The following is a 15,790-nucleotide window of genomic DNA, read 5'->3' as shown; positions in this document are numbered from 1 at the left end:
GATTCCATTATTAGCACATAACTTCTTAGGTCAAAGGTAAGAACAAACGATGGAAAGAAAAAAACTCACCTATTTGCTGTGGCATGGAAGATGCAGGAATTGGTTGTTTGAACTCTCCTTCCAATTTCTACAACAAACAAAAGTGATTAAATTCATTCTCTCACTCAATCTTAATGAGCAGGCAAAGCAAATCACCACATGCAACAAGAACATAAATGTTGATAATCTCAGTTACAGGTGTAATGTGGTACCGCCGCTGGACATCGTGCAAGGCAAATTTAGCAAATATTTAACATAAACGAAGCTTCACTACGGGAACGGTGAACCTACTTGAGAGCCTGCAAAGCCATAGTCATCCTTTCCCTGGAGACTCTCCAATCCCTGGTCACCCTCTGGCTCCACACTGACGTCCTCACTGAGCATTTCATCAGCTTTTTCAATAATATCCCGCACTTGTTCCACAAATGCCTCTCTCTCCATTGCCAGAATAAAGTCATTGTTCACCTGTAAAAGAAACGTGACATTAGCTTAATTAGTCCAGTATTTCCCAAGCTTTAGGTCATTCAATCACCACTTTCATGACTTCTGTCCTATCTGCATACCACCTGTATTATTATTTAGTTAATATGTAAGTTAGTTCTTCAAAGCCTAGTTAGACATGCCCTACACAAAAGCACCTCTAAATCACAGGTTTGGCGTGCTAGTTATATCACATTGAAATAAATATTTAACTGTCAAAATAGTTTACAAAATATTGCATATTTGCCTAGGGCAGTGGATATGAAGATAAAGTATGAAGGAAGAATTTGGAACTCCGAAAACAGACATACCATAATTGCTGCTATCTCCTCAGGGTTGTCACCATCTAAATCAAATTTGAATGTAACCATTTTCCGATTGTGAGTCTCTAATTGACATTCTACTACCCGGTCTCCTTTATTTGAAACCTGAAAAGAAAAAAGAAAGAAGAAAAGGTACTTCATATCTCAGAAGAACCATGCTCAGATCTGTTACTGAATGTGACGAAGTAATATAGGTTATCACTTGAACTTAAGCTGAATGTTACCACTATTCCTTGAAGCACTGCTACTTTGCCTCTTAAACTAGGAGCAAGAAAACCTTAAGAAAATATCAGCCTTTCAGCTACTTACACATCTTCTTCCACTGAAGGGTCTGGTAAGAATGTTAAGATCTTTGTTTTACAAACAAAAACTCTCTATTTTTTTTTTTTAGAAATATGGAATTTAACAATATCATTTGGGTGATACAAGATCCTAAACTTTCATCAATACACCCAAACCTCAGAAATATTTAAATGGTATGAACTAACTATATGAAACCCAGAAGTCAGCAATACTTACATTCAAAATTCTCAATTTTGGGCGTGAAGTCTTTTCATGACGAGAGCGACTTCTTACAGATTTTCGATAATGCCGTTTTGTAGTTCTCCCTTCATGCCTTCCACTGGATGACGGGACATTCTCATTGCCGTCACTCATACCTGAAGCAACATCTGAATGTGCACTTCGGAAAAAAAAGTCCAGTTTATGATGAGATTTAAAGGTGAGACATTTTAAAGTTTCCTACCATCCTATCTACCAGTCAAGAAAGGAGAACTGTACTGTCACATACCTGTCTATAGAAGAGACCAATGTAGCAGGCTGGGTAGGTTGTGGCTGAGCCACTGGAACTGGCTCTGGAGGAGCCACCTGAGAGACGCCCTGAGTGCTCTGTAAACAGAAAGGATAATTCACACCTCGGCAGTAATACAGTTTATTTATTGTCGACCATCCCCAATAAGCTACTCTTTCTTTTCCTTATCCCTCCCCTAAGTCCTAGAAGCACTACATTTACTAATAATTCTTAATATTCAGCATCTACAGACAGTCATCTTAAAATTGCAAAGGAAATTTCTAAAGCTAGTCTCTGGTACAGACTGCACAGTGTGTCATCAGCCAAAACAGCTGCTAGGTAGTGAGAAACTACAACCTGCCGTGCAGCCAGCATCTCCCCAGAATGTGCAACAGGGCAGGCAGAGCAGAGTGCAAAGACAGCGCAGAGCTTTCTCCGAGCGGGGCAAAAATGACCACCGGGAGCACAGCGGGGTAAGGTATCCTGGTGACTGCCAATGGCAGGAGTTTGTGAAAGGATAAGAACAACGGCTGAAGGACTAGCTAGAGAAGGGACGCGCTAGCAGGGTTATCTCCTCCAAGGCACACTCACTTCCCAACAGAACAGCCAGTGGCAACAAGGCCCCACACTGGCATTTCACTCGGCTGCAAGAAGAAGTCATTCAGAAGTTAGTTCGCAATAGTTTCCAAGTGCATTCTAAACCAGGGGGGAACCTATGTTTCTCCTCTGTCATTTTTATCCCATTATACATATAGTTTAGACATAAACATGCAGGAATTCCATTTACCTCCAGAGCTGCTTGCTGGGAGGATGTAGTGGGGGCTTGTGCTAAACTCACTGGTGGCTGGGACACTTGAACCTGTCCTCCTATACTGCCCACAGGAACCAAAAGGCTTGATTCCACATAAGGCTGCACCACTGTAGGAAAGTAACCTGGTGCAGCCAGTGCTTCTGCCGGCATGGGAGGGGACAGGACTGTAGAAGGAACGCACACAGAAGCCACGCTGGAAGAGGGAGCAAGATTTGAGTCTCCTGGGTACTGTGGTGGCAGTCGAGGTGGGAAGCCCTGTGACAGAAATGAGGAAGGGGAATTAGTGCAGGTTGGGTCATCAAATGAGCAAAACAGCAAGACAAGCAAGAAAAAAAAAGAAAAAAAAAAAAAAAAGGGAACATAGCGAAGAAAAGTAGCCTGATCTCTTTCTAATAATTTAAAGAAGATTCTTGAAAAGAAATGGTTAACTGATTTCAATTTAGGGGACAGGACTGCACACAACTATACTTTTAAGTTGCTATTTTTTTCCCTCCTGGAGACTATTTAAATAGGAGGAATAGACATAATTCCTTCTAGAAAAATACCTACTTTCTACCCAGTCAAACAGGAGAATGCAAAAACTCTTCAAGGTATCAGTCATTCCAGTCATATAATGACTTGCTAATATTCTAAATCTAAACCCTGAAGCTTTTTACTGATACCATGTTGGCTACCCATATTTACTCTTCCCATAAAAAAAAGTAGCCTGATATATTCTATTATTAGCCGCATCTAGCTTTCAATCAGCTTACACTGAATATTGAGAGAACCATTTTTCTCCCAAGAGATGTCTTGAGGAAAATGGAAATGAGTCATCAGACATCATCGCCCTGTCCTTTCTCAGAATTTTACTATTTTAGCATCTCTGGTTGAGATCAGCAACTTTTGTTATTGCTAGTTATTCTGATATTCAGTTATTAGGTTTTTAAGTCCTTGATGTTCTATCATTAGAACCAAACCCTCTGGTGCCCTCCTTCTCACCAGCCAACACGGTACCTGGTAGAGAACATCTCCAGAGGGGAGTGGAGCCTCAGCAGGCTGCCCGAGGTTAGCGGCTCTCCCCACGGACTGAACTGCCGGCTGCAGGAGCTGCGGGTGAGCCTGACTCGGCAGCTGAGTCACAGGCTGCAGGAGGGGGGGAAGCTGACTGGGGACCATGGCGGGGCCCCCTGGGACTGCAGCTGCTGGAGCAGAGGAAGCCAAGGTGAGCAGAGGCTGATTAACGCCAGCTGCCACGGTGACAGGAAGTGGGGAGAAAGCTGGCTGAGGCGCTGAGGGCATCTGAGAGACAGGGTACTGGGGGAGTGAGGAGGGCGGGAGTGGCTGTCCCACAGGGAGGAAGTGAGCACCAGAATGGACTGGAACAACTGAGGGCTGTGTCGCAACTGGGATCTGAGGTTCGCCTTGGATAGCTGGTACTGGCTGGGAAACTGGAAGCTGGGAAGGTAAAGAAAAACAAAACAGACAGACTTTAAAAAAAAAAAAGCAAGGCTGCCAAAAGCAAGACTTACGTATTAGCCAAAAAGAAAGAAAATTAAAACAAACACCAAACCCCTGCATACATTAGTGTAAGTTAATGTGCCACATAAGAGCAGGGAGAGGACAACAGGAGACAGGGAGGCTGACAGACTGGCTGCTGGTCCACATCTTTCGTGGTAGAAAATCTTGCTCACGCTTCCTCGTTCAACAAGAAAGAGAACCCTTCCACAGGAAAGGCTGTTTTCTTTACAGCCTGGCTGAGATGTGTTTCACATACCATAATCCACTGGCATGTTTGCTGCCACTAAATCTACAACTGATACTACAGTGATTACTGAAATGCAAAGGACTTCCTTCCCAGTGGAGTTAGAGCTCACCCATAGTGCTTCCACAATTCTTAAGTCTAACACAGGCCTGTAAAAGTAGGTCTAATTACTATATTTCACTGATTGTATGATGCAATCATCCCTTTCCACCACCTGGTCATTTTAACATTTATGACATTAAGATATATCTTACAATTAATGGTATGTCAGTTCTCAGTGTTACATAAAATAATGGTGCATTTTACAATTGACAGTACCTCAGATGTGATGAAATATAACAGAAACAATACAAGCACAACAAGCCCCAATGTTAAAGCTGAAAAAAGGTCATTCAGAAGAGCTTATCTTCTACAGGGTTACTTTTCTTTCCTTTTTTTTTTTTTTTTAAATATTTATTTATTATTTATTTGGCTGTGCCGGGTCTTAGTTGTAACACGCAGGATCTTTAGTTACAGCATGAGGGATCTAGTTCTCTGACCAGGGATCGAACCTGGGCCCCCTGCATTGGGAGCACGGAGTCTTAGCCACTGGACCACCAGGGAAGTCCCCAGGGTTACTTTTCAAGTGATTAGAAGGATAACTTAGAAAAAAAAATCGTTCCATATAAGGGTTTTTTATGACTTCAGAAGGCAATGAGGGAAGGACACAATGCATAAATCTACGTGAAAACACAGCATAACTGCAAACCTAGAATGACAGGTACAACTGACAATTCTAGAAAATGTCATAGGTTCAATTACTACAGCACCTTTATCAGTTCTATACCTGTCAAACTGATTTTAGGCTGATAAACCTAAAAGTTAAACATTTTTGGATTATCGCTGCTGTATATACCCATTTATATTAACCAATGCATATACACAAAAGAAGCAAATTTCACTTCATTTTTGCAGTGAAAATAACCAATTTTCACCATTAGGGAAGGTAGAAGTCATGTGGCACTCCTTTCTAGAAGTTAAGCGTTCACCTGTTTTCCTGCTGACACATGCGACAAGGACTGTGGAGGTTGAGGCTGACTTGCGGGCTGTGCAGTCATGGCCTCGCTGGAGGCTGACGTCTGGGGAAGTGAATACTGCGCTGTCTGCTGAGAGGGGGCTGTCTGCTGCACTCCCTGCTGCTGAGAAGAAAACCATCACTCAGTTTTATTTCAAGTCATTAACAGCATGTTTCTAAGGAAGTATGTTTGCCTATCAGTGTCTGTAAAAGATGGCAATTTTAGTAATCAAGACATGCACAAACCCAAATTCACCAATTCCCCTTTTTACACATCTTTCTTTTTCATCTGGTGTTCTTTATTTGTGATGGTACAACCAAGAACTAACCCATGTTTCAAAGTTTGAGTCACCACTGGTTCTTCACCTAACAGGCTCCTTGCCCCAGTAGCAGCTCAGGTATTTACAAACACCTTCAGACACCATGTCCAAACAGACCCTCTCTCCTCCAAATTCCTCCCTCTTTGTTCCCATTTCTTGATAGCAGCTCTCACTTTGGTCCTATGTTAAACTAATCCAATCTCTTTCCCTTAATCTATCAATATTTCATCAACTGTGTAATTAATTTGCTTAAAGAATAGCTTTGATAATGGCTACAAAATGGGAGAAAAGCATTGAATTTTGAACTTTAGCTTTACCATTTGCTAGCTGTGATACCTTAGAGATTGCTCATTTTACTGCCAAAATGAGGTTTCCTTCTTTGAAAACAAGGACACTATCACTCAACTCAAAGTACGGCAAAGGGAATGTCATCTGGAAATCAAGCATGTGCTAGGCACTCTGGTATAATACACCTAAACTTGATGAATGGCATGTAATTGTACCCAAACACTAAATTTTGCAATAAAATTAATGGCCCCCTCTAACCTAACAAAAATCTGAACTTCATAGCTGACTTTCAAGACTCTTTAATACCTATAACTAATTTAAAATTTTTAATTTTTAAATACAAAAACAACAACTGTTTGTAATAAAAATTTTAAGCAATATATTAGATTAATAGAGTTAAATGAAAATACCCAACCTCATTTCTCCACAGGCAATCACAATTAGTGGTTTGGTGCATCGACTTTATGGATTTCCTTCTAGGCATAAGTGGTCATTTACACAAAAGTTGATTTTGTTTTTAAAAACAGAAACACACCCGTTTTATAAATACTGTTCTCTGACATGCCATTTTCATTTTATTTATCAATGGCACTGATATCCTAATGATGAACACTTCGGTTGATTGAATTTTTTGTTACTTAAAATAATGCTACAGCCAATGATAGCCTTTTACATATGCCCTGGTCCATATAACTAATTAGCTACTGCTGGTATGAAGATAAGGTATGTGTATGTGTATGTATCTTAACTGAGATATAACTGACATGTAACATAATGATTTGATATATGTCTAGTTAACATCCATCACCACACGTAATTACAAATTTTTTTCTTGTGATGAGAACTTTTACAATCTACTCTTAGCAGCCTTCAAACATATAATACAGTATTATCAACTACAATCACTATGCTGTACATTGCATCCCCAGGACTTATTTATTTTTGTTTTTATGTCTATTATGCATCTACCCACCTTAACAAGCATCCTAGATTTCGTTAGGTGATAAACTGCAAATAATATTTTTGCTTTCCTGATATTTATCCCTCATTTCTTTCTTACTATACCAATTAAAACCATCAAAAGAATCCTGAAATGTAATAGTGACAGTAGTCATGTTTGTTTTATCCTTATTTATTTCTGATAATGTATTCTTAACTTAAAAAAAATCAGGAACAAATGGCTGTTGAATTATATAAAATTTATTTTCAGCAACTAAGATGTATCATATGTATCCAACTATAAGGCAGCTCTGAACATAAGACAATTTTGCCCATTTTCCCACTAAGAAAGAAGAACCAAGAAAGTAGAAAACCTTTTTGGTTAACTTGAATGCATTTAAACTTTAAGGAATTCACCTTGAACTATCTACAGTTATCTAAGTCATTAATTTTCATACCTAAATAAGATTGTCTTTTATATAAATATACTAATTCAGAAATGTTGCTCCCCTTGCCTCATTCAAATTCTTCACATGTAATTATACATCAGCATTTTTATCTTCAGGGAAGCTACACTATGAATGATCTCGCTTTTCTGGCACATAACATAGTACTTTTTCTTTAAGTTATGTCTTGAGGTAAAATCTGCAGTGACAAGCATCTGCTTGATTATTAGTATTAGGACAGTTCTTTTGTTTTTGCAATTGTCTTACAGGTGTATATTCATGTAACCTTTAAGTGATCTTTAAATGTTATTTACAATGAACCTGGAACAGTGAAGTTGTTCCCCTAAGAATAAGGACAAAATCTGTGTTTAATGTCTTGGCGGATACAAAACCAATTCTGTCAGATATTGCCTATAAACATTTCCAACTACATACACCATTTAAGGGCCTTACAGGCACACTTGTTCTCAACAGTTTCACTTTATTCCATTAATATTTTTTTGTGTTACTGTTCAAAGCAAAGACCAGTAAGAGCCCCGTGATGTGAGCCTGATGAAGATTTGACTATGTGGTGATCCCCCTTCTTCGTAAGAGTTCAATCTGAGCAAACCCCTCCCTTATATTTGGGTGCACGATTACCTCTCTCCCGCACCCCCATCAATGCAGACCCTTGCTTACATCACGATTTGGACTCAATCAACTCTTTCCTGAACTCACACCTTCACTTATTTGTTTGTTTGTTATGTTTTAGGCCGTGCCACGTGGCATGTGGGATCTTAGTTCCCTGACCAGGGATCAAACTAGTGCCCCCTGCATTGGGAGCACGGAGTCCTAACCATAAGTCCTGACTTATCTGTATTCTAGCTACACTGAACCCAAGGTTTATTTGTTTCTGTCTCACAGCTTTCTACCTTTGTGCCTTCTACCTTGCTTATACTGCCCCCCTGCCCTTTTCTTTGGGCCTAGAATATTCCTCATCCTTCATCTGAATCTAACTCATAATCAGAGTCCAGTTCAAATGCTCTTTCATACACCTACTGATATCCCCCTCCCTGCTCAGAAGAGATATAGTCTCCTCCTTTCACGGAGTCAGACTACTTGGATTTAAATTCTTTCTATCTTTTAGAAGCTGTGTAAGTTTGGGTAAAGTACTCAGCTTCTCCAGATCTCGTTTCAGCTTTCCCATCTGTACAATGGAAATAATGATAGTACCTATATTTAGAGGGTTCATAGAAGGATTAAATAAAAATACAGGTAGATTGCTTTGCACCCTGTATATATAATGTTAGCTATTATGCTTACTCGTTTTGTAGGAGTTGACGTATATGTTTACCAGATTATTCAGGCTCCCTGAAAGTAGCCTTATATGATCCATCTTGGTAGTCCATCAGTGCCTAGCACATAGTCCTTCAGAGCATGAACTCAGTTAGGAAAAAACTGTTTAATTAGTTGGGTGTGTGTGTGTGTATGTGTGTGTACTGTCAAAAATGAGCAGTTTTACAAACATATACCCTCACTCCTTGCTTAGAATAATTGAGGGTGTGTGTGTGTGTGTGTGTGTGTGTGTGTGTGTGTGTGCTGTCAAAAATGAGCAGTTTTATAAACATATACCCTCACTCCTTGCTTAGAATAATTGAGAGGCATGTATGCCAGTTATACATTAAAGCATTTATAGAGAAGTGGCACCTCTGGATAGGACAGGAGTATATGGTGTGTGGTTTTTTTTTTTTTGCACGATCACACTGGCTAATAATCAACACTTTAGCCAAACAAGTACTGTTTAGCATAGCAACTTGGCATCATGCTTTGCATAAAACTGCCTCTTGAATACAGCCTGTACTGACCATGTACTATCTGTTGGACAAGGGTGCTTGAAAAAAATGTTCATGAGCCTTAGTTGAACAAAAAGTAAGAGATACCTACAGACTCTACATGTGCCCTATGGAAGAAATTATTAAGGAAGCAGGGTAGCTCATGACCTTTCATGGCAGCAAAATACTCAGATTTCCAGTAGGAGAAAGCTATTTCTGGTACCTCATTAAGACACGATATACCACACTAGAAGAGATTCTTGATAAAAACGTGAAAAGAAGCAATCCTTTATTCACTATATTTCAGAAACACAAGAAATAAAGTAAATTTCGGCTGAAGTTCATCTCTTTCCTCACACTAGTAAAATTAGAGAGATGGTTTCCTAAGGTGGTGTTGGGGCGTGACGGTATGCAAAACGAAAATCAGATCTAAAAACAGACTCTAACTGTACAGTACAGAAAGTTTACAATATTTCTTTTCTATATGTGGAACCCCAGAAGATAAAACAAACAAATACAGCTCCTTGGGCACCTTTGCAGAATCATGAGTCCCTGTAGAACTTTAATGCAGAAAAAAGAAAACTACTGTAGAAATCTTGGATTCTGGTTTGTAATGTTTAGTTCTATCTATATATTGGTTATGCAACCCTGGAAAAGTTAAATATTCTAGACTGCATACACTTATTTAGATTGAGGGCTCAATTTTATGATGCTACTTAACTCATCCTATATTTAAAATAACTCACAAACTAGAACTATCTGAAAGAAGCATCACTGAAACGGGAACTTTTGTTTGTACTGTAGAGATAGCCATTTAGTCATATCTTTTCCCAGAAGAGTCAAGCACCTGATTCTTTTAACCTGACATTTGTGGAGCTGCCCCCCGCCCCCCAACTGTGCATACTTTCATCACCATTAAACTCAATGGCTTATTTCACTGCTTCATAACAAATTCCTTTGGAAAAGGAAAAACAGAGCATACACTTAAATCTGCACATTTTATTGCTATTGGCCTGTGTCCAAAGATAAGCGAATTAGGAGACTGGTATCCATGATAGCATTTCTGTCCTCACTCAGCTTTATGTAACTTTTAATTTGCATTCTTATCAGGGGTTGTTAATATAATTAAACCTGTTACGCCAAAATGTGACTACTTGAACGGAACAATAATTATATATAGATTCAGACACTTGTCTGGAAGAAAGGGCAGGAGCAAGACAAAACATATAATTCCCAGCCCTTCCATTCTATAAGATAGAGGTGTTGGCCACAGAGAAAATGTATATACAGGCACCTCGGAGATATTACAGGTTTGGTTCAGATCACTGCAATAAACTGAATATTGCAATAATCCAAGCACATGAATTTTTTGTTTCCTAGTGCATATACCTCACTGTAGTCTATTAAGTGTGAAACAGCATCATGACTAAAAAGACATACCTTAACTTAAAAAATGCTTTATTGTTAATAGATGCTAACCATCATCTGAGCCTTCAGCAAATCATAATCCTTTTGCAATAGTAACATCAAAGATCACTGATCACAGATCACCATAACAAATATAATAATAATGACGAAGTTTGAAATAAGTGTGGGAATTAGCAAAACGTGACACAGAGACACGAAATGAGCAAATGCTGTTGGAAAAATGGTGCCAACAGACGTGCTTGAAGCAGGGTTAACACAAATCTTCAATTTAAAAAAAAAAAAAAAAGTAGTACCTACGAAGCACAAGCAAGCGAAGCCCAGTAAAACGAGGTTTGCCTGTATAACCAAACTAATCTCGTACAAGGAACATCTAATCGTAAACTAGCATCAAACGACTCCATGATCACATGCTGGACTGCGAGCAGGCCATTTGTAACGAGAATTAAAAACTTAGTTTCAAAACTTAATAGAAACAAGCCAATTTAGAATTTGGTGGTTTGAAAACACACTGCATAGGGAACTATCAACAAGATAATTCACTGGGAAGTTTTTATGACACATGTAGTGGCTATAAATTTTATTTGAAACAGATAATAAATATTCGATTGTGCCCCCAAAGCATTATTTCCATGTAAATAATTACTGTTAACTAATATCAGTGATGCACTACAGATATTTAATTTTACAATTACCAGTTTTGCTGTTGAATACATCAGCATTATATTAATCCCTTGAGTTCTCTGAAACTTTGGGAACAAATTCCCCAAATCAGAAGTTTAAAACATTTTTTTAAAGTTCCTGAAGTAGTTGTTCTTAGGCTTTCATTCATTTTAGCATAAAATCTGATGCCCCACCCCACAGATGAGAAATAATTAAAAAGGAGCGGAGCATTACTAGAGTCAAGCACAATGAAAGCAATGGTAAGATGCTCACAAAAGGACAAATCGTGAAATACATACACACAAAATTGATATTCTTTGTACAGTTGATCCTCGAATAACACAGGTTTGAATGGCATGGGTTCACTTATATGTTAATTTTTTTCAATAAATACACACTTCAGTGCCATGCGATCCAAGATTAGTTTAATCTGTCGATGTGTAACTTCAGAGAGGGAGGACCCACCATAGTTATGCACAGATTTTCGACTGTGCAGAAGGCCTGTGCCCCTAACCCCGTGCTGTTCAAGGGTCAACCGCATTGTTAAAACAGTGTAGAATCATCTGTTTAAGAAGGCACATAAACTATGTCAGTAAAAATAATTCTTTTGAATTTCAATATATGTCTAATCTAATAGACAATTCAAAAATACATTAAACAAAAGACTTTCTAAAACGTTACTGAAGACAGGAGATGCTACGCCTCTGGATTTTCCTTTCAAAAACTTAGCAAGCCATTTACATCAGGAATCCAATTCATGAAAGACGTAAAACAGTGTTTTGGCTATTGCTTATCCATAAAATGTAGCAATGAGTTGCTCTCACCTGCTGAGAATGTTGTATGGGTTGGGAGGATGAAACCCCTGTTAAACTACTTGAAGATTGCTGACCCTGGCTCTGCCCCTGTGCCTGAAGGAGAGAAGTGAATACAAAAAATTAGAGAAGCCCAAAGGTACGTTTATACAGAGGTCAGGATTTTGCAATAAATATGTGAGCTCCTGAGAGTTTGCCTGAGCAAGATGAAACATTCGCTTGATTAAGTATGTAGGGAGAGACCGCTGGGGCATGTTTTTAAAGAGAAGGTTAGAGAAGGATCATATTACAGAACATACTCTGATTCCATGCAAAAACCACTGATGGTTAAAACCTAACCTACCCCGCTGCTCAGGCTCTATTTTTTGCCAAAATAGTAAGATTCAAAATAAAATTATTATTGAAAATAATCAGGAAAAATAATAAGACTATCAACGTGAAAAAACTATCCAAACAATTGAAGAAAAAAGGGTATTTAATAACGCTATTTGGTTCCTTTTGCTATTTCTTGTAGTGCTATAGTGACTTTTGTCAAAAATGTAAAAAAAATTGTTATCATCATTACCTGCCAAGTACCTAGAGCAATGGCTCTCAACCAGGGGCACTCTGGGAACCCCATGCCCCTTCCCAAGGACGTCTGGCAGTGTCTGGGGCTAGTTTTGGTTGTCACAACTGCTGCTGGTACTTGGTGGGGGGAGGCCAGGGATGCCACTAAACACTCTACAAATGCACAGGGCAGCCCTCACAGCAAAGAGCCGTCTCACCTAAAACGTCCATACGGTTGGAATTTGAGAAACCCTCACCTAGAAGAGATCTTAAGTTAAAATAAATTAGGTGAGAACTGAATGCAGGACTTGATAATAGGTGAGCTAAGAAAACGAAAAGGCCCACCTTTGCTGTTTCATTTCAATCTAGAGGGGCTTCTCTGAAGCTTACTTGGATAGAACATCACATTCTACTGCATCTTAACCACTGTGAGTATACACTCTTTCTGCACCCTTTCTGTAAACTACCTGATGTTTGAAATTGCATTTTGGAGAGTTTAAAGGCGCAAGGCTGGCAGTGCACGCGCGTTCACAGTATGGGCTGGCAACCAGTGTGTTCATGTGAGCGTACCGTACCGCATGTGCACACAGCACAGATTTTCAAGTTTCTGGATCTTTCTGCTTCTTAGTACTGCTCTAGGTAACTGATACTTTATGTATATCTTTGGGGTTATTTATGCCCCTGATGGGGGAAGAACATAGGACGAAAGTACAAAGAAGAACATATAGTACTTTATAAAAGAGTGGGATATTTAAAACATCCAAATGATATCTTGAATATATAATTGCAAAGTTTCCTATTTAACTGCATAGTCTCCTACATAAATTTTATAAGACTTATACATTTGACAAAATGTATCAAAGGAATAATATATGAAATAGTCAATACTGACTCCACTTCTTGAATGCTATTACGTCCATCACTTTGTCTTTATTTGCAAGAGGGTGCATATGCTCATATTCATAAACAACAAAATCTAAATTTGTTGAGGAAAAATCTAAGAACTGAGGTATCTAATGGTCTTTACCTTGCAACATGTACCACAAATCCCTAAAACAAAACAAAAAAACCCCCGTCACCCACACTAGATTCTAACTTAGTTGCTAAAAATTAGAATCAGTCAATTTTGTGGATTAACATTTTATTTGAACATATAATACATAGTGACCTGTTTGACTAATGCCATTTTTAAAAGGCATCCTCATTTGTTAAGACAAATTCCTAAGATGTTTCCTCTCTGTCTTTTAAGATCCTTCCATACTAATGAAAACTCTGTATATTCCTAACACTACTTAAAAAAGAAAAAGAAAGATTCTCTATTTTCCATTCTTTGCATTTTACAGGAAAAGAAATGTTATCTTCTCTATTTTTTTAAAAACTAGCCATGTTTGTTTCTAGGGAGAAAGAAATACTTCACATTAGTATTTGTAAATAATCAATGCTCAGTCAACTTTACAGACATTTATGTGTTCACTACTAGTTGAAAACTCTGTCCACTCTACATATAGACAGAAGTCACTGATTTTGATGAGTAACTAAAATTCTAAGTTTTTGTGCTCTCTTTTCCAAGGGTGTACACATGTTATAGGTAAATCGGGCAGCTTCTGTCTCATATTTTGCTCTTAAATACAAGTAGTTTAAAAATCACCCCCCCCCCAATGGAGAAACTCCATAATAAAATTAAACAATATCCCTCATGAATGGAAAGGAGGGATAGAAAACGTAAACGTAATGGTGCACAGTAGGGTAGTGTAAAAGAACCGTGGAAGTTTTCCTATAACCTGTGCATGGAGTGCAGATCCTCCTGAAGAAAATGAGGCAGATAGAACCTGCGGAGATGTGGCTCCTTGGGGGAAACAGAAGAAAAGTGGGGATTCTTGTAACACTGTCTGAGGCAGACGGATAAAGGGTAATGAGACGTCAGAGCCAAAAGGTGCAGCTGCTCCCCCTGTAGGGGGAGGTGATTGAAAATCACTGGGGTCTGAAGAAGTGATTTGTGAGGAATCACTGGAATATTCTGGGCTTCCTATGGGCCAGCTCTGTCCGGTGGGCTCTACCACAGAGACGGTCAGTTCTGGGGCCTGGAAATCATGCTGTTCTTCAGTCACAGGCTGCAGGCGGCCGTGTAATCCTGTGGATTGAGGAGGTGGTTCTTCCTGATTCAAGTCCACAGCAACCTGTCGATTTCGGTAAATGCGCTGAGGTAAAACTCCTCCTCCTCCTTCTCCTGAAGAGGAGCTTGGAGTATGAGCATGAAACTCAAATACACAATTGCTTCTGCTCTCACTGTTATGAGTTAACACGGCAGGTGCAGAATGAGGAACAAAGACAGGGTGAAATTTCAAGCCTGTAGCATCTGTACTGATAGGTGCAGAAATGCTAGAGAGGGGAGATCCTGGGCTCAGTCCAGAATCTAATCTTAAATTCTGGAGGTGTCCTACCACGAAAGCCTGTCCGGATGGAAATTCAAAGACAGAACTTGAGGTAGGGCCCCCTTGCCCTGGCTTCTGTTCAGGTGTCTGTCTCATAGGACTTGACAGGACTGGTGAGCTGTATGGAACACCCTCAAACTGTTCTGCCACCTGGGCCTGGTACTGTACCCCAGCTAGATACACTGCTTCCTGAGGAATAAAGTAGTGAGCTTCTTCCGGAAGTACCAGTCCAGGTCTATAGTCACTGTAAACTTGAGTTGGTTCAAACATAGGCTGGACCTGTATCTCACATGGCTCTCCAGTGACTCTATTGGCTGCAGTACCCAACATAACTACAGCCTCTGGTGTCCAGTTAGTTGGGCTGCTACCAGGTGGAAGAAGATTTTGGCCAACAGTCCTCAGCAGGGGTTGGAAGTGGTGAGTTTGGGCTTCCAGGAAGGAGGTGCTCTTACGCCGCTGGGAAATGGCCACCTTCGGTGGACAGGTGGGAGGTGGTGAAAAAGAAACTGGACGTTCATGAATAGTTGGGAAAAATATCTGTGATTCTGGGTATGTTGGGGTCCCCCCACGCGGATGCGCCATGGACTGAGGCTGTATCAACATGAATAAGACAAGTAATTCATACATTCATATGTGAAATTACATTGACATGCACAATTGGGTAACTCTGTGTAATGCTATGAAACGGTTATACCAAATTTATAATTAATAAAGAAATAACAATGCTTTTGGAAATTATGTGCATAGTAAAAATCCATTAAATACATCCAGGGTCAATAAAACTATTCTGTGGGACTCTTTGCATTAGATAAGAGCTGCTTTTCCACAATTTTCCCCTCTCAAGGGAAATGGAAGAATTTAACCTTC

At 39.4% G+C, this 15,790-nt stretch overlaps 1 protein-coding gene across 21 annotated transcripts in view; it reads right to left on the bottom strand.

The window, feature by feature from the left end:
- WNK1 (WNK lysine deficient protein kinase 1) overlaps positions 1-15,790 on the bottom strand; it is a 133,299-nt gene that overhangs the window by 22,847 nt on the left and 94,662 nt on the right. For 6 of the 21 annotated variants that reach the window (XM_082422024.1, XM_082422008.1, XM_082422023.1 and 3 more), the window contains 10 exons: positions 14,273-15,514; positions 11,958-12,041; positions 5,216-5,365; positions 3,440-3,880; positions 2,420-2,698; positions 1,633-1,730; positions 1,362-1,524; positions 831-947; positions 331-504; positions 70-127 (listed from right to left, as the gene is read on the bottom strand). In XM_082422024.1, the coding sequence (XP_082278150.1) occupies positions 70-127; positions 331-504; positions 831-947; positions 1,362-1,524; positions 1,633-1,730; positions 2,420-2,698; positions 3,440-3,880; positions 5,216-5,365; positions 11,958-12,041; positions 14,273-15,514 (2,806 nt within the window). The remainder of the gene's footprint in view (positions 1-69; positions 128-330; positions 505-830; positions 948-1,361; positions 1,525-1,632; positions 1,731-2,419; positions 2,699-3,439; positions 3,881-5,215; positions 5,366-11,957; positions 12,042-14,272; positions 15,515-15,790) is intronic. The other 15 variants (XM_082422025.1, XM_082422026.1, XM_082422014.1 and 12 more) reach the window with 11 other exon arrangements.

The sequence above is a fragment of the Balaenoptera physalus genome, assembly GCF_965194825.1.
Source record: "Balaenoptera physalus genome assembly, chromosome: 13".
Classification (NCBI taxonomy): Eukaryota; Metazoa; Chordata; class Mammalia; order Artiodactyla; family Balaenopteridae; genus Balaenoptera; species Balaenoptera physalus.
The sequence above is the reverse complement of the archived record's forward strand: the minus strand, read 5'-3'. Positions and strand labels throughout refer to the sequence as shown.